This window comes from Mesoplodon mirus (genome assembly GCF_964341445.2).
Source record: "Mesoplodon mirus genome assembly, chromosome: 6".
Classification (NCBI taxonomy): domain Eukaryota; kingdom Metazoa; phylum Chordata; class Mammalia; order Artiodactyla; family Ziphiidae; genus Mesoplodon; species Mesoplodon mirus.
Window position 1 is genome coordinate 78,936,641 of NC_138982.1, and position 18,548 is coordinate 78,955,188.

The window sequence follows — 18,548 nt, forward strand, 5'->3', positions numbered from 1 at the left end:
CAGGTGAAGTATGGAAACCTGAGGGAAAGGCTACACCAGACAGAACTGTGTAAGAAGTGTGATATGTTGAACCTGGTGTGCTCAGGGGAACAGGTTTGTTTTTGAGAAAGATAAACGGGGGAGGTAGCGGGGTAGGTGGAGGAGGCACTGGAGCAGGGAACCAGGTCTAAACAGGAGAATTTAAATAAAGGTTTAGGCAAAAGACAAGAGCTGAACAAAGAGAGGAGGCCAGAATGAAGAGCTGGGTGTAGGGATTGAGGAGATATTTAGAAAGTAAAGTCAGCAGGACCAAGTGGCCAACTGGCTTTATACTTGCCCCTCTGTTCCCCGTCTTTTGCCATCCACAACCTTCACGTGTATTTCCTAAGTCCCGTTGCACTGCAGTTGTTTGTTGACATGTCTGTGTCTCACAGAAGGCCAGGTGCCCCTTGTGGACTGGACCCTTTTCTTAGTCATCTTTCTATCCCCGCTGCCTCAGCTCAGTGCCTGGCACATAGCAGACACTCAGTAAATATTTAATCAAACTAATTAATAAACTAATGCACCTAGGAGTGATGAAGAGGTAGAGTCAAGGATTCTAGATAGAAAGTGATGTTTTTAACATGCTCAGGGATATAAGAGGAAGGGCAGGTGTGGGGGAGAAGACAATGAACTGGAGTTTGGAGTTTGCTTTGAGCTTGTGGTACTTGCAGGTACCAGTGAGTACCCATTCTCTCCCCTCAAGCCTGCAAGGAACAGGGAGAGGGCTTCCTTTACTGCCAGCAACTGTCTCAATCACAGTCTCAATTCAACTCATAATCACCACTAAGGGAGAAAGCTCCCCATCTGTTAGTCTAAGGGCCTACTCAGGTGGTGATAGAGACAGGTGAAGAAGATGAGGAAGGAGAATTTGCTAACCTTGATTTATTTGTGCAGACCAGCAATGCAACCAGGTCAGTGGAAAAAACAACAGGTTTGCAGTAACCCAGAAATAATTATACAAAACTAAAACTGCCTCATTTCCTTATTTCTTCTTTGACTCCACCCAGGGACTCCCTTGGGAAGGTCTGTGCCACCCTTAGGCTGCCTGCTTTCTTGGCACAAATAAAGTTAAGATGGAAACACAAGACAAGAGCTCAGAGGAAAAAGCAGATGGAGATAGAGACTGGGGAATCATTAGTGGGTGTCCATAGAAAATGATAGATGATACATAGATGATACATAGATGATAGGCAGATAATACATTGGCTAATCTGCTAGGATTGAATGATACCACAAGGGGAATGAAAGCATAAAGGGAATATAAATTATACTTTTGAAAGCAGAGAACTAAGGAGACATTACATTCTATGTGGGAACATTAAGAGGAATGGAAAATTAGAGAAATCAAAGTATGGGAAAGAGAATTAGAAGGAGGCCCAGAAAGTGACAAAGATGGTTAGGTTTATTAAGGCTAAACTTTTGGAGGGCCTAGAATGCCAGTGTGAGACACTCAAACTTAAGATTCCTGAGCAGTGGAATGATTAATCCAGCGCTGAGCCTTCTCTTTCTGGGACCAGTCAGCTCCATTCCACTTCAAGCCTGAGAGTATTTGCCTCCCCTGAGCAGCTCTCTTAAAGGAGACCAAGCAGGAATCCCTGATTAATGCACATGACTCAGATTGCTGGGGAAAGAGCTCAAAGAGCATCACCTTACAAATGATAAGCCCAAAGCACCATCCTTATAAATGAAGACTCATGCAATCGTTATGTAGTTTATGGAAAACAAGAAACTTCAAAGAGGCAGGCAAGCTGAAAGGAGGAAGGTGGAGAGTTTCTGACCCATTAGAACCCACTGGATTCTGGCAACTGAGAGGTCGCAATGCCCCATGGCCAGCCCACTGTCAAGGAGGCAAGAGAAGACGGACAGCCATGTTGTCTGAGAGTCGGCCATGGGGAGGCAGAAGTCCATGCACTGATGTTTCCATGGAGAGGGGATGGAGGGGAAGTCAAAGACTAAATAATGGGGGATGTGTAGAGGATGGAAAAGAGAAAGGAGCTGATGAAAGCATATGAGAGATGGACTTTCTTCCCTTTCCCCTCCCTTCCTCTCCCTTCCCTTCCATATTAGAAAGCAAATGTCTACTATCCCAATACTCTCTTCACTTTTCTTCAGTTTTCCCTTTTTTACTTAAACTACCCACAGACTTTGCTCCTTCCCTCGGGGGCTGCCCTGGCTTGAGGAAGCTGCCCTGATGTAGACTCAGCAGTAAGTACATTAGCCATCAGCACCAATTCCAAGGGAAACTGGTCACCTTGGGATTTAGCCTTGACAGCCAGAGGCTACAAACCTGTCCCGATGGCTGGGAGGCAAACGGATGAGTAATTCCGCTTTTCACACTCTTGCAAAACACAGGAAACCGATCTCTTGACATCATTTCCACCAATGACGTGAATAATATTCTTGCACTTCAATAATCCACCTTTGGTAATTATATAGTTTCTGTGGCCCCCTTGAGCTGGGAAACACAAGACAAAACGATGCAAAATTAGATGCTGAACCCACTCTTCTTAATACATCTTTATTGGACTATAATTGCTTCACAATGCTGTGTTAGTTTCTGTTGTACAACAAAGTGAATCAGCCATATACATACATATAGCCCCATATCCCCTCCCTCTTGAGCCTCCCTCCCACCCTCCCTATCCCACCCCTCTAGGTGGTCACAAAGCACCGAGCTGATCTCCCTGTGCTATGCTGCTGCTTCCCACTAGCTATCTGTCTTACATTTGGTAGTGTATATATGTCCATGCCTCTCTCTCACTTCGTCCCAGCTTCCCTCTCCCCCTCCCCGTGTCCTCAAGTCCATTCTCTATGTCTGCGTCTTTATTCCTGCCCTGCCACTAGGTTCATCAGTACCTTTTCTTTTCTTTCTAGATTCCATATATATGCATTAGCATATGGTATTTGTTTTTCTCTTTCTGACTTACTTCACTCTGTATGACAGACTCTAGGTCCATCCACCTCACTACAAATAACTCAATTACATTTCTTTTTATGGCTGAGTAATATTCCATTGTATATATGTGCTACATCTTCTTTATCCATTCATCTATCAAGGGACATTTAGACTGCTTCCACGTCCTGGCTATTGTAAATAGTGCTGCAATGAACATTGTGGTACATGTCTCTTTTTAAATTATGTTTTTCTCAGGGTCTATGCCCAGTAGTGGGATTGCTGGGTCGTATGTAGTTCTATTTTTAGTTTTTTAAGGAACCTCCATACTGTTCTCCATAGTGGCTGTATCAATTTACATTCCCACCAACAGTGCAAGAGGGTTCCCTTTTTTCCACACCCTCTCCAACATTTATTGTTTGTAGATTTGGGGATGATGGCCATTCTGACCAGTGTGAGGTGATACCTCATTGTAGTTTTGATTTGCATTTCACGAATAATTAGTGATGTTCAGCATCTTTTCATGTGCCTCTTGGCTATCTGCATGTATTCTTTGGTGAAATGTCTATTTAGTCTTTGAACCCACTCTTTGATTGTTTAAAAACCAAAATGTCTGAATTGGCAGATAAAGCATTTTATGTGAATAAGAAACTCCTGAAGTACTACCTTTGATGAATCTTTCTCGCTTCTCTTTTTAACTGTGAGATTACTTTTCACTTCTAATTCTCTACAACTGGAATTCTTTAGTAAAAGGCATGATTTTAAGATCAATATGTTGTCTCCCCAATCCCAGGACTTTCCTCATCCTCCACAGCTTCCCATATTCAGTCTTCCGCTTAAAACTTAGAACCAAAAAGATAGCATTGTGCCTTACCTTGATCAGAACATTCCATTTCCACACTTTTCCCGGCATGTTCTAAAATTGCTTTGGAGACTCCTGCATGAGAAAAGCAAGATGTTTACACACATGAATAAAAAAAATTACAGGACATTTGGATCAGAATGATTGCCTAATTATCTAAATGCTTTCCCCATCATCAAAGGAATCCTACAACTTGCGTATTTCTGATAACAAAGAAGAAGAACTCATAAAAGAGCTGTTCCCAATTATGAGAAACAATGTCAAAATAATTTTTAAATTATTAATTAATAGCAATAAGCCAAAGTTGTAGAAACCAGTTTGGCTATAGGAACTCTCCTTCACAGGCTCTACTGTGACTATTACACTAGTCAAAATTCTATAAGTACCTGCTTTGAGATTAAATGTCTTTGATGTTGAATTTACAATCACATCTGCCTCTTCTTTGGTGATATCTCCAGAGGCTACCTGGAAAATGATGGGCCCAATCTTCATTTCATGCACTCCTGAATCAGGGTTAGAAATAGTCCCATATAAACCTGACAAGAAAAAAAAATAGACTCAGTAACAAGTCAACAACAGCAAGAATGACTTAGGTCTCATGGTTCTCACCTGTGCCCCTCTCATCTCTCTCTCTCTCTCTGTCTCTCTCTCTGTGATCTCTGGCATTTAACCTGGCCCTGGCCTTGAGCCCCTGATGGTCTGTTTCTGGAAAAGGATTATAAAATATAATACATATCAAACATGGCCTTCTGCTGCTGGCTGAGGTGAATTAGCCCACTTGAGCCTTTCTTTCCCACTGACTACAAGTAAAAACATGGGACACATACAAAAAGCCACTCTGAGAACTGAGACATGCACAACAGCAGGCAGACTGGGGAAAGGAGGCAAAACTTGAAGGAGCAGCCTGTGCTGCTTCCCATTTTGTTTTGTTTTGAAATTTTTCCTCTTTTCTCTCCCAGCTTTGACCCAAGCATGGCCCTAGTTACAGAACTACACAATGAGAACAGGCAGCAAAACTCTCAGAGAATCTCTGTCTTTGCGGCCAGAGGATTGGGAATATGGGTCCCTGTGAGTTGAAGAGTATGGCAGAGGAGCATCATTATTTTCCATATTTTTCCTTTTTAAATCCAGGCCCTGTACCAAGGTGCCCCAGTTGCAGAACTCCACAGTGGCACCACAGGGAGCTAAAACTCTGAGAGACATTCTGTATTTCTGTCCAGAAGAATCAGGAAATAGGGCCTTGTGGTCTGAAAGGTGTATATGTGGTGTATGGGAAACCCCTGTGTTTTTGTTTATTTGGTCCCCTTCCCCCACCCTCACCCCCTCTGCTTTGCCCAAGGGCACCCCTGATCACACAGAATAATGAGGCAACAGAACAGGCAGCTTCAACTCTGAGAGAACCTTGTGCTTCTGGCCAGGAGACCTGGAAAATGGGCTCTTGCAAGTCAGAGAATGTAAGGGGAACGCTGGAGTGGTGACCCCCTGTTCTGTGTATGACTGGAGTCAACCCTGAGCTCACTCCAGAGCTGTGCAAGTGGGGCAGACCCAAGCTGCACAGCAAAGGCCTTGAGAATGGAATTGACCTTGGAACCACTGCCCACACAGAAAGTGAGGCAGAACTTGTAGAATGACGTTAACTGATTGGCTACCTGCTCAAACAAACAAACAAACAAAACAATCATCATTTTCCAGAGGATTTTAACAGGACCCAAGTCTTACAACACAATGTTTAAAATGCCCATTCTATAATCCAAAATTGCTTGTCATACAAAGAACCAGGAAAATTTGACCAATTCTCAAGGATAAAGACACTCAATATAGATGCTAATCCCAAGATGATTCAGATGTTGGAATAATCAGACAAAGACTCAAAGCATCTACTATAACTACGCTCCCTGAGGTCGAAGTAAACACACTTGAATGCATGGAAATGATTTGGAATAAATAGAAAAACAGGAGTCTCTGCAGAGAAATATAAACTATAAAATAAGAATCAAATGGACATTTTAGAACTTAAAAATACAATATTTGAAATAAAAAATTCACTGGATTAGCTCAATAGTATAGTAAACAAAGAATCAGTGAATTTGGAGGTAGATTAATAAATATTATCCAATCTGAAGAACAGAGAGAAAGAAGACTGAAAAAAGAACAGACCCTCAGAGACATTATCAGAAGGCTTACCATTCATGTTATTGGAGCACCAGAAGGAGAGGCGAGAGAGACCAGTACAGAAAAACATATCTGAAGAGATGACTGAAAAATCCCCAGATCTGAAGACATACATATTCAGATTTAAGAAGCTTCAGCAAACTCCAAATAGGATAAACTCAAATATAAGTAACTTTGACAGAGGAGAAGCATTTGGTTGGTATCATCTCTTTAAATGTGTCTATTTCTGAAAACACTTATCACATCATCCTTAGAAAATAGTAGCCTCATCACCACTTAAAAACCCATTGTACAGATTATATAAACTGGCCTGCCTACTCTTTCACCCCAGATCACATAAACATGGCCAGTGTCTTGCATGCTCAGGTGTATAGAGTATAATTTATTATCTTCTTTATCGCAAATTGTTTTTTTCATAAAAATTATCCTATCATTTTTCACTTAACACTGAATACTTATTTAGCAACTAAAAATAATTTCTCATTTAAAAGCTTTATTGAACCTTGTGTATCTTCAGCCTTGGGAATTTTGTCACTGATGAAATTTCCATTAGCCCTTCTGGCAAATTCATCTGAGAATGCCTAGAAATACAAAGACAGTTTTAATCACTACAGTTCTCTATAGATGAATGAATTTGATTCATCAGACCTTTTGATCCTACATGCACAAATATTTAGGAGAGAACAATTCTCAGAGTATCACTTATTTTCATTATAGATGTTTAAGTTATGAAAAATTCATAAATTCTATTTCTGTAAATACAAACTATGAAAACTATCAAAGATGTGAACAAAAATATAACTATAATACTATTTGTAATTGAGAAAAAATGAAACAGTTTAAAAATCCAACAGGAAAATGGTTAAATAAATTTTAGTATATCCAGATGTTGGAGTATTTATCAGCCATTAAAAATTATGTTTTCAAAGAATAGTTAATGGAATAGGGAAATGCTTATTTCATACTATTAAATGAAAAAAGAATGATACTAAATTACATTATATAATACCACGTTTAAAAGTCCACAAATATAAAAGAAGACTAAGATGAAATACAACTAAAAGAATTTATGCATGTTTTATTGTTCAAAGTTTCTACAATGAACATGTATTACTTTCATAATCAGTAAAAGCAAATACTTTGTTGTTGTTAAAACTACAGTGTTAAGATAAAAACAATCTCAAGGACCCAAACACTTCAGTTTTTAACTTCTTATTTGTACCAGGAGAGAAACAGCTAGGGGAGTAGTGTTTTGGGAACAAGAGGCTGGAATTCCATTTCTTTGCCTGGTTAGTGACACCCCAAAATCATCACTTTCTTCCTCCTTGTAAACAAGCAACAGGAAATTTTGTTGGAAAAAAAAACAAGTAACATCTTGGCTAAAAGGCTGATACAATAATGGGAGAAGGACCAGGAGAGACTACAGAGCCAGGGTTCTCCAGGCACCAGGCACGTGATCTACAGGTGTGAAGGTGGACAGGTGTAAAGGTGGACTGGTTTGACTCTGGAGAACTAGAGAGGAGCTGCCATTCGGCCACAGCGAACTGTTCAGGCAGAAATCCATGTCCAAGTTGCCAGAACTTTTGAATTTTTAGGTCACAGTGGACATCTGGAGTTTTATGTGACAAGTTTGGTTCTTAAATGCCAGCAACTGATTCAAATTTTTTAAAAATAGCCCAAATAAAGCACATCTAAAGGCTACGTTCCGACCATAGGCTGCTGAGTGCAACCTCTGTTACAGTCTCCACCTATAAATATTTCAATAAGTTTTGCTGATTTTTGTGAAAATTTGACCAAAGCTTAACTGTCTTTAAAAGTCTTAAGACCAGACTCATCAAGAAAAAAAGGGAGATGACTCAAATCAATAGAATTAGAAATGAAAAAGGAGAAGTAACAACTGACACTGCAGAAATACAAAAGATCATGAGAGATTACTACAAGCAACTCTATGCCAATAAAATGGACAACCTGGAAGAAATGGACAGATTCTTAGAAATGCACAACCTGCCAAGACTGAATCAGGAAGAAATAGAAAATATGAACAGACCAATCACAAGCACTGAAATTGAAACTGTGATTAAAAATCTTCCAACAAACAAAAGCCCAGGACCAGATGGCTTCACAGGCGAATTCTATCAAACATTTAGAGAAGAGCTAACACCTATCCTTCTCAAACTCTTCCAAAATATAGCAGAGGGAGGAACACTCCCAAACTCATTCTACGAGGCCATCATCACCTTGATACCAAAACCAGGCAAGGATGTCACAAAGAAAGAAAACTACAGGCCAATATCACTGATGAACATAGATGCAAAAATCCTCAAAAAATACTAGCAAACAGAATCCAACAGCACATTAAAAGGATCATACACCATGATCAAGTGGGGTTTATTCCAGGAATGCAAGGATTCTTCAATATACATAAATCAATCAATGTGATACACCATATTAACAAACTGAAGAAGAAAAACCATATGATCATCTCAATAGATGCAGAGAAAGCTTTTGACAAAATTCAACACCCATTTATGATAAAAACCCTGCAGAAAGTAGGCATCGAGGGAACTTTCCTCAACATAATAAAGGCCATATATGACAAACCCACAGCCAACATCGTCCTCAATGGTGAAAAACGGAAACCATTTCCACTAAGATCAGGAACAAGACAAGGCTGCCCACTCTCACCACTCTTATTCAACATAGTTTCGGAAGTTTTAGCCACAGCAATCAGAGAAGAAAAGGAAATAAAAGGAATCCAAATCGGAAAAGAAGAAGTAAAGCTGTCACTGTTTGCAGATGACATGATACTATATATAGAGAATCCTAAAGATGCTACCAGAAAACTACTAGAGCTAATCGATGAATTTGGTAAAGTAGCAGGATACAAAATTAATGCACAGAAATCTCTGGCATTCCTGTACACTAATGATGAAAAATCTGAAAGTGAAATCAAGAAAACACTCCCATTTACCATTGCAACAAAAAGAATAAAATATCTAGGAATAAACCTACCTAAGGAGACAAAAGACCTGTATGCAGAAAATTATGACACTGATGAAAGAAATTAAAGATGATACAAATAGATGGAGAGATATACCATGCTCCTGGATTGGAAGAATCAACATTGTGAAAATGACTCTACTACACAAAGCAATCTACAGATTCAATGCAATCCCTATCAAACTACCACTGGCATTTTTCACAGAACTAGAACAAAAAATTTCAAAATTTGTTTGGAAAAACAAAAGACCCCGAATAGCCAAAGCAATCTTGAGAACGAAAAATGGAGCTGGAGGAATCAGGCTCCCTGACTTCAGACTATACTACAAAGCTACAGTAATCAAGACAGTGTGGTACTGGCACAAAAACAGAAAGATAGATCAATGGAACAGGATAGAAAGCCCAGAGATAAACCCACGCCCATATGGTCACCTTATCTTTGATAAAGGAGGCAGGAATGTACAGTGGAGAAAGGACAGCCTCTTCAATAAGTGGTGCTGGGAAAACTGGACAGGGACATGTAAAAGTATGAGATTAGATCATTCCCTAACACCATACACAAAAATAAGCTCAAAATGGATTAAAGACCTAAATGTAAGGCCAGAAACTATCAAACTCTTAGAGGAAAACATAGGTAGAACACTCTATGACATAAATCACAGCAAGATCCTTTTGGACCCACCTCCTAGAGAAATGGAAATAAAAACAAAGATAAACAAATGGGACCTAATGAAACTTCAAAGCTTTTGCACAGCAAAGGAAACCATAAACAAGACCAAAAGACAACCCTCAGAATGGGAGAAAATATTTGCAAATGAAGCAACTGACAAAGGATTAATCTCCAAAATTTATAAGCAGCTCATGCAGCTCAATAGCAAAAAACCAAACAACCCAATCCAAAAATGGGCAGAAGACTTAAATAGACAATTCTCCAAAGAAGATATACAGACTGCCAACAAACACATGAAAGAATGCTCAACATCATTAATCATTAGAGAAATGCAAATCAAAACTACAATGAGATATCATCTCACACCAGTCAGAATGGCCATCATCAAGAAATCTAGAAACAATAAATGCTGGAGAGGGTGTGGAGAAAAGGGAACACTCTTGCACTGATGGTGGGAATGTGAATTGGTACAGCCGCTATGGAGAACAGTATGGAGGTTCCTTAAAAAACTACAAATAGAACTACCATATGACCCAGCAATCCCACTACTAGGCGTATACCCTGAGAAAACCATAATTCAAAAAGAGTCATGTACCAAAATGTTCATTGCAGCTCTATTCACAATAGCCCAGAGATGGAAACCACCTAAGTGTCCATCATCGGATGAATGGATAAAGAAGATGTGGCACATATATACAATGGAATATTACTCAGCCATAAAAAGAAATGAAACTGAGCTATTTGTAATGAGGTGGATAGACCTAGAGTCTGTCATACAGAGTGAAGTAAGTCAGAAAGAGAAAGACAAATACCGTATGCTAACACATATATATGGAATTTAAGAAAAAAAATGTCATGAAGAACTTAGGGGTAAAACAGGAATAGAGACACAGACCTACTGGGGGTGGGCTTGGGGATATGGGGGGGGTGGGCTGTGACGGGGCGGGGGAGAGGCATGGACGTGTATACACTGCCGGGCGTGGGGTGGATGGATGGTGGGGGGTGACCGCGTGGCGCGGGGGGATCGGCTCGGTGCTTTGTGGCCGCCTGGAGGGGTGGGATGGGGAGGGTGGGAGGGAGGGAGACGCAGGAGGGAGGGGATGTGGGAACAGATGTATATGTATGACTGATTCACTTTGTTGTAAAGCAGAGACTAATAAAAAAAATAAGATAAAAAAATAAAATCTCAATATAAAAGAATGAAAAGAGTGCGTGGACTGACAGATCAAGTGTCAAAATACAGTTTTTCTTCCAATGAGAAGTAAAACAAGTTAATTAATATGTTAACTCATATTATTCAAAGACATAGAAGGAAAAAAAAGTCTTAAGAGAAAAATTGTCACAGCCATGTATGGAGAATCAATACTATTTCCGATGGCAATAAAGGTATCTGTATAGACTAATCCCTTTACAAAATACTTGCAGAATTTGAATCTTTAGGAAAGATAACACAGGCTGAGGATGCACAGAAAGAGTGAGATTCGAGGGTTCAGATCCATGTCACAGGACTCACTTCCCTACAATGAACTCAGCCATTCATTCAAAAACTCTCAGCACTTCATGTCTCTAGTTCATTTTATGTGTATAAATCTTAGCTCCCAAATTAATTATGATTTATCGGAGGGAGAATACATGCAACATACCCATTCTGTAATCCACATCACTTTGTACAATGCAAGTCATAGGGAGGTTGTTCACAAAGCATTTATTGACTAGAAATGACTGTAGTTATGCAGGCCAACTAAGTGGACCACATATTTTGCCCAGGTGGTTTAGCTGTCTGATTAGAATTTAGATTTGTTTGCTTCCAAAGTATTTAAAGGTAGTGTCTAGATCCAGAAAAAAAATTAAGTATGACCTAAAAATTCAGTTAGTCCAATGAGCTATGGACATCTCTTGGGTTGCTAGCCTTAATCTGTTTAATTCTTGCATTATCATGGAACTTTTCAAACAATTAATATCATCTACTCTCCTGGACTCTAAAGACTTGCAGGGCAGGAATAATGGCCTCTTATTAAATGCCTCTTGTTCCCCCATAATGCTGAGTCCAGAGGCTTACTCACAGCTGGTGTTCAGCAAATGTGAGCTGGTTAATGGACTCTCTATGACCAAAGATGGTTCTGGTATTTCTGGTCCCAACCGTCTTACTCCTATGGGGATGTGCTGAGCCTTTAGTTGTATCTTATTCTGACATTCTCCTACTTGTAGGACCACAACTGTGCTTTTATATTATGTATTAAAATTTCTATGTTCATATGGAAGGAAATTCTATAGATTAGAAGAGGCTTAAGGGATATGTCAACTCCATTGCAATATTTGGGCCTTATTTGGATTCTGATTCAAACCACCAAGCTATAAAAACAAAATAAAATACTTATGAAACAGTTGGAAATGTGAACATTGACATGATAACTGATGAAATAAAGGAATGACTGCCAATTTCTTTTACGTGTGAAATAGTATTGTACTTAGATTACTTTTGAAAAAGAATCCTAATGTCTAAAGCAAATACTGAATTGCTTATGGGTAAAAGGTATATATGGGATCTGCTTCAAAAACAATATGGGAGGAAGGGAAATAAATGGAGATAGAGATGAAACATACTGGGCATAGGTTGATAACTATGAAGATGAACAATGGGTACAAGGGATTTCATTATACTATTTGGTTTACTTTTGCATATGTTTCAAATTTTTCTTAGTAAGAAGTCAAATTTTTTTCTATATCCATAAATGTGCTTGAAATTTGCCATGCTGCAACTAGTCCACACTACTCTTTTACTTTCCTGTACGAAAATACATGAAAGTAACAACCTATCAGACCAAGAAGACACTTGAACATGTTAGGGCTCAGTTGCCAAAAAAGCGAGTAATGAGTAAGACTGTACCTGAATATTTCCATGATCACTTGGGTGCAACAGAAAGCAAACCTCTCGTAAAGTTGTGGGTTGATTCTTGCTACTGAATTTGAACACTTCTGAGATAATTAATTCAGCAAAAATGTTTTTAGGAAACCCCAGATTTCCTGTTCCTATTGCTGGAAATGCAATTGAGTTTAAGGACAAACTCTCAGTGGTTTCCAAACATTCTCTGATTATGTTTTCCATGATCTGAAAAGCACAAAGCACATTCTCATACATTTTGCCTGGAAATTGGAGTTCAAACAAAAAGAACAAGAATTTAGCAACTCTGTGATCTCTGTCTACTCCTTTTTGCTTTCAACAAAAGGCAGGTTAAGGGCAGTCAGAAGGGGAAAGGAAAACAGAGGAGTAAACAAGGAAAAGGAAAGAAGAATGTGTGAGACCCTCCAAAAAGATTCAAACTCACTCAGCAATGAAGGAAAGAAGCAAAGCAGCTACTGTTCTGTTCCTTCAGTCTCTTCCACTCTTCATGCCCTCACTTTTCCTTCCTCACTAAAGAGTGCTATCTTCAATAATTCTTCCCCGAGTCCCAACAATGGTTGAGAACTGTAATCAATTTCTATTATTAACTGGTCCTCGGGAGAAGTCATCTACAGCTGAAAGAAATGGCTATGAGAATGTGCTGTTATTACAGAATGGACATAGCCAGGGTTCAAGCTACATTCCACTGAAAGGAGAGTCCAAAGGGCTACTTAATTTCCTGGAGAATTTAAAACAAGGTCCCACCTTGCGTGAAGATGTTCTGTCACTTCTCCAGTCTGGAGCCACCACGTGAAGCACACGGTGGCAGTGCAGATTGCAACCACTGGTTTGGATAACTGTGCCGACCTCAACAGCCACCCCTTGTCCAGCTGTCTTCAGCTCCTCCTGGAGCTTTTGTCCCGCTTTTTCCAAGAAGGCCTTAGAAAGGGGCCCTCTATTGAGCTCAAGATCCGATGAAATGGAGTTGACAACCACATCGGTCTTAAAGACAAAACCAACAATTTGTTTCAAATTGTAAGAAAAAGCATTCATCAAGGATTACTGTATTTGAGCCCCCAGGCTTGGCACAATGGGGGACAACTAAGATGATTTAGTTTTCAGAGATTGAAATACCACCCCAAAAGAGAGTGTTATTAGACACTTATTTAAATAACACTCTAGGACAAAAGAGAGCTGTCAAAGAGCAATACATAAATGGTATGGGATCACCAAAGGAGTCCAGAGGAAGTGCCTTCAGAGGCGAGTGAAGACACTATGAGCGATGTGGCGTCTGAGAAATGGGAATAGTTGCAGCAGTCAGAGAGAGACGGGGAAGTCATTCGGGAGGGGCAACAGCGTGGACAGAAGCATGGCAGGTGTGAGCGGCAAGTAGATTAGTTTGACCTGATAGAGAGCTTCTGCAGCAAAATGGTGCCAGCCAGGCTAGAAATGTTACGCTGAGCACAGACCACAGAAAGGCCTCGAGTGCCAAGCCAACTGGACTTCCCAGCAGCAGTGAAGAGCCATGGGAGCTTTTTCAGCAGGACAGTTAATGTGAGCAGATTAATCAGGCTTGACTAAGACACCAAGAGAAGACGGGAGAGGGAATGTGACCAAGTGATTGTCAAAGCTGCCCCACGTGGGTCACTGAGGAGTAATGCAGAGCAGGTCTTGACTTCAGAGGGCACACACCTATGGGAAAGGCATGGAAGGAATGCCTTACTACTCAGCGTTCAAGGTGAATGAGGATTGGAACTCACTCCAATTACTGACCCTTGGCCAAAAGAGATTTTTGTTTATTTGCTTGTTCTTTTCAATGAGAAACAAAATTATTTTTAATATTTTGAAATAGAGCAATGCATATTCCAACCCTAGCTCCATCATTTGTTAAATGTGGGATTTGGGCAAATTATTTAACCCCTCTAAATCTCATTCCTTCATCTGTGAAATGAGAATAATAATAATCCTGGAATCTGCCTCATGGCACTGAATGAGAAGATGCATGCCAAGCACTTAGTAGAGTGCCTGGCTCATAGTAAATAGTCAGTGTTAGCTATTATTCTTGTAATTATGATTTAAGCTTACTGTAAGTAGAGATCTAATTTTTTACAACCTCTTTCCATATTTTAAACTAAACGAAAAATATTTTAAACCAAGTAACAACTTGAACAAAACAGGAAGATGACCCACAGGATGGGAGAAAATATTTGCAAATCACGTATCTGTTAAAGGACCTGTATCCAGAATATATAAAAAACCCTTAAAATTCAGTAATAAAAAGGTAACTCAATTTAAAAGTGAGGAAAGGATGTGAATAGGCTTTTCTCCGAATAAGATATGCAAATGGCCTTCCCTAAGCATCCCTGCCCCAGGACTGCCCACATTCGCTCAGCTCAGGAAGTTAACACCTGGCACAGCAGGGGGCTTCCAGGACTGTTTGGATTAGTTAGAGCCTGTGTTGAAAAGGTTGCTAAGTACATTTTTAAAAAACATGTCACCCCCTGGCAGAGTTATAAGAATTGTCCCCACATAATACCCAGACCTTCCGCAGGTCACTTTCTACCTTCCTCCCTATGTTTTCTTACTGGTGTTGGGAGCTGATGGTCCCTCCGACTCAGAACCCTCTGGTTCAGTTCCACTGATAAGATTCCTGTCTTCTGTCCCTAGATTATGCTCTAATTTTTCTGTATCTGCTATCAGTGAATTTGACAGGAAATTAACCTTAGATTTGCCAAAATATGACAGGTGTAAGAGCACTGAAAACGTATAGAGAGCCTCGTAAATGTTAGGTATTATTGTGGATTTTCACATTTACTGGAAACTAGTGATCGGAATATGCTATATCAGCTCCCCCAGGTAACTTGCCAATCTCAATTAGTGAATGCCTTGGTGAAGTAGCCCAATTTTCTAAGGAAACCTGTTTCAAGGCAGGGATGGAGGGCATGGGATTCTCCCCTTGATCCTAATCTCCCTTTAGCAACAGGCTAACTGGAGTCCCAGCACCCTGGTGGGTGTTCTGAAAACAGGGGCACTCACTGTAGCACTCTGCACATCTCCTTCCACCAACAGGATCCTCAGGCCTTCTGGGGACAACAGACTTGCTCCTTTTCCATGATCCTTTCTCAGGTTGGGCTGGACTGCTGCTGGTAAACTGGGCAGGGAAGCAACATCAGGCAGGGTGTCTTTAAATATAATTTTTGCACTTTCAGCAAAGGCCTCAACAGTCTTCTCAGCTATATCCACAAGGTAAATCTCTTTCAAGCTGCATCCATTCTGTTGATACTGGAACCATTCCTTGATCGCCAAAATAATGGTCTGCACACACTGGGGTAGGGGAAAGCCAAAGGCTCTGGAACCAATAGCAGGGATGGCTATGGATCGGTACTTGTGTCTTACAGCCAAATGGAGACTTCCTTTCACAGCAGTCTTTAACTGCCACACACATTTCTGGGCCTCATCCCTCTTCCACTGGGGCCCTACTGTGTGGATCACATGGTGATATGGGAGCTTTCCTGCTTTCGAGATGATGGCACAGGCAGGTAAGGGCCTGAACTTTCTTGCCTTCATTATCTGGTCACAGTCTTCTTGGAGCTCAGGGCCAGCTGCTTTTAAAAGAGCAGCAGCCAAGCCCCCTTTGAGCTTGAGTTCCTCATTGGCCACATTCACCACCACATCGACGGGAAACTGTGTCAAGTCTCCTTGCTGCACAATCAGCGAGACTCCAGGGGCTAAATCTGTCTGAAACAAGCACCTCTGCCCACCAGTGCTGCCTCCCTCCTTTTCTTCATCCTTCTGTAGTTCAATAAAACAACCAAATAACCTTCTGACCTCACTTTTATAATACCGTGCTTTATCCTGGAAGAACTGACTGGCTCCTGGCTTATCGATATGGAAGCTTTTAACACAGACCAAATCCCAGGCTTGCGTGACAATGTTCATTCCCTCCAGGACTTTGGTCTTTGGGCCAGTTAGTAAAATGCCTTTTTGCTTGTTCTCAGGATTAAAAATTACCTGAACATTCATCTTCTTTATCTTTTGCCACAGTAGCTTTTCTGCCCTTAAGTAATCAATAACTAAGGAAGGCTTTACTTCAATCAATTTCTCTATTTTTGTGTGTTTTTCCAGGAAGTCAAAAAGCAAGTCATAGATTTCATTTACTTCTCTCACACAGCCTGTGATGATGACCTGGGCTGTGGTTTCTGAAGTTACTTCATGGATTATTACAGTCTTTGGGGAGGAATTGTGTTTTTTATGCAAATTGCAAGTAAGCTCTTTCCATTTCTTACTGTTAAGAACTTCCCTGTCTTCAATGTCAATGCACTTATAATTTAAGGCACTGACCATTTGCTTTTCAGCTTCTAAAAGGACTTCAGAAAAAGCAGCAGTTAAGAGAACAGTTGTGCCCTCTAGCTCATAAACTGCAAGAATGTTCTGTGCTATAAAGAGAGACTTAGAGAATTCTGCACAGTCAACCTGTTGCAGAAACTGAAAAACCTCTGGGGGAACCTGAATGTTTCTCTGAGCCATGGTATATACCTTTTCCTGGATTTCACACTTTACTTTATACACATCTGTAGGGAGTCCTTTGAAGCACATGTGTTGAGAGGCTTCATCATAAAAAATCTCCACCTCTGGGCACTCCGTGTGGAGATGCTCCTGTACACCGCTGTGCAACAGAAGTGAATACCTTCCTGGAGAAATGGCCAGTTTTTGCTTCAGACTTTGCTTTTCTCTTCTAATTTCTTGAATGGTGCCTTCTATTAAGTCCTTGATCTGTGGCTTAATGTTTTGTACATCCTCTGATTTCCCCACTAAGGTTGCAATCCCTGTTAGTGCATCAAACTCAATCAAAATCCTATCATCTTCTAAATAGTCTTTTACGATGTCCCATACTATTGAATCCACTTGAAATGAGGTCACTGTATACTTAGACCTGATACCAGAGAATACTGTAGAAGCATCTTTTTGCCAGGTCTTGATTCTTGGTCTTCCTTGACTGAATAAGGTGGCTGCAGGTCTGATGATCACCTCACTGCTGGGTTGGCACAATGTTAGCTCACAGTGACAACGTCTCATTTCATCATTTATCTTGTCAATCAGGTGATTCTTTTTCTGCAAGAACTTCCATAAGGAAAGATCCAGTGATTCTCTGAATGGTGCTGGAAGCTTGATCAGAGGCTTCTCCTGTCCATACAGGGCTGTGCCCAAAGAAGTATAGTACGGGAACACAGAGAGCGGCATATTATTGAGGTCAAGTTTCTTGGTCATGATGGTGTCTAACACTTAAAGGAAAGAAATTAAGTAATCTCAGTGTAATATGTTTCAGATGAAAAAACAAGCAAACAAGCTTTCGTATTCTAGAGAAAAAAAATCCTAATGTTTGCAGAACTTTGATGTTACATGCTATTAAAAAGCAGCACTACTCCCAGAGTGCTCAAATATAAACTGATATGTATTAACACTGCACAGGTATTCCTTATTTCATGGAATAATTATTTTCCAGCCAAGAACACTCTATGTTGAAATTCTGTTAAGTAAATTCTATTTTTCTGTTTTTCTGATAACACTGATATATCACCACCAGGTTAAGAAAGACAGAAGAGGGACTTCTCTGGTGGCGCAGTGGTTAAGAATCCGCCTGCCAATGCAGGGGACACGGGTTCGAGCCCTGGTCCGGGAAGATCCCACGTGCGGCGGAGCAACTAAGCCCGTGAACCACAACTACTGAGCCTGCGCTCTACAGCCCACGAGCCACAACTACTGAGCCCTTGTGCCACAGCTACTGAAGCCCACGTGCCTAGAGCCCATGCTCCACGACAAGAGAAGCCACCGCAATGAGAAGACCTCACACGGCAACGAAGAGTAGCCCCTGCTTGCTGCAACTAGAGAAAGCCCACGTGCAGCAACAAAGACCTAATGCAGCCAAATATAAATAAATAAATAAATTTATTTAGACATTTCTCCAAAGAAGATATACAGATTGCCAATAAACACATGAAAGAATGCTCAACATCATTAATCATTAGAGAAATGCAAATCAAAACTACAA

The 18,548-nt window shown here is 40.5% G+C and overlaps 1 protein-coding gene across 1 annotated transcript in view; it reads right to left on the minus strand.

Annotated features, from left to right (window-relative positions):
- Positions 1-18,548, minus strand: part of LOC309806236 (protein mono-ADP-ribosyltransferase PARP14-like) — a 49,253-nt gene that overhangs the window by 15,345 nt on the left and 15,360 nt on the right. The window contains exons 6-12 of the mRNA XM_082624896.1: positions 15,536-17,781; positions 13,265-13,501; positions 12,506-12,727; positions 6,451-6,529; positions 4,163-4,312; positions 3,789-3,851; positions 2,309-2,476 (exon numbers count right to left, since the gene is read on the minus strand). Of these exons, the coding sequence (XP_082481022.1) occupies positions 2,309-2,476; positions 3,789-3,851; positions 4,163-4,312; positions 6,451-6,529; positions 12,506-12,727; positions 13,265-13,501; positions 15,536-17,781 (3,165 nt within the window). The remainder of the gene's footprint in view (positions 1-2,308; positions 2,477-3,788; positions 3,852-4,162; positions 4,313-6,450; positions 6,530-12,505; positions 12,728-13,264; positions 13,502-15,535; positions 17,782-18,548) is intronic.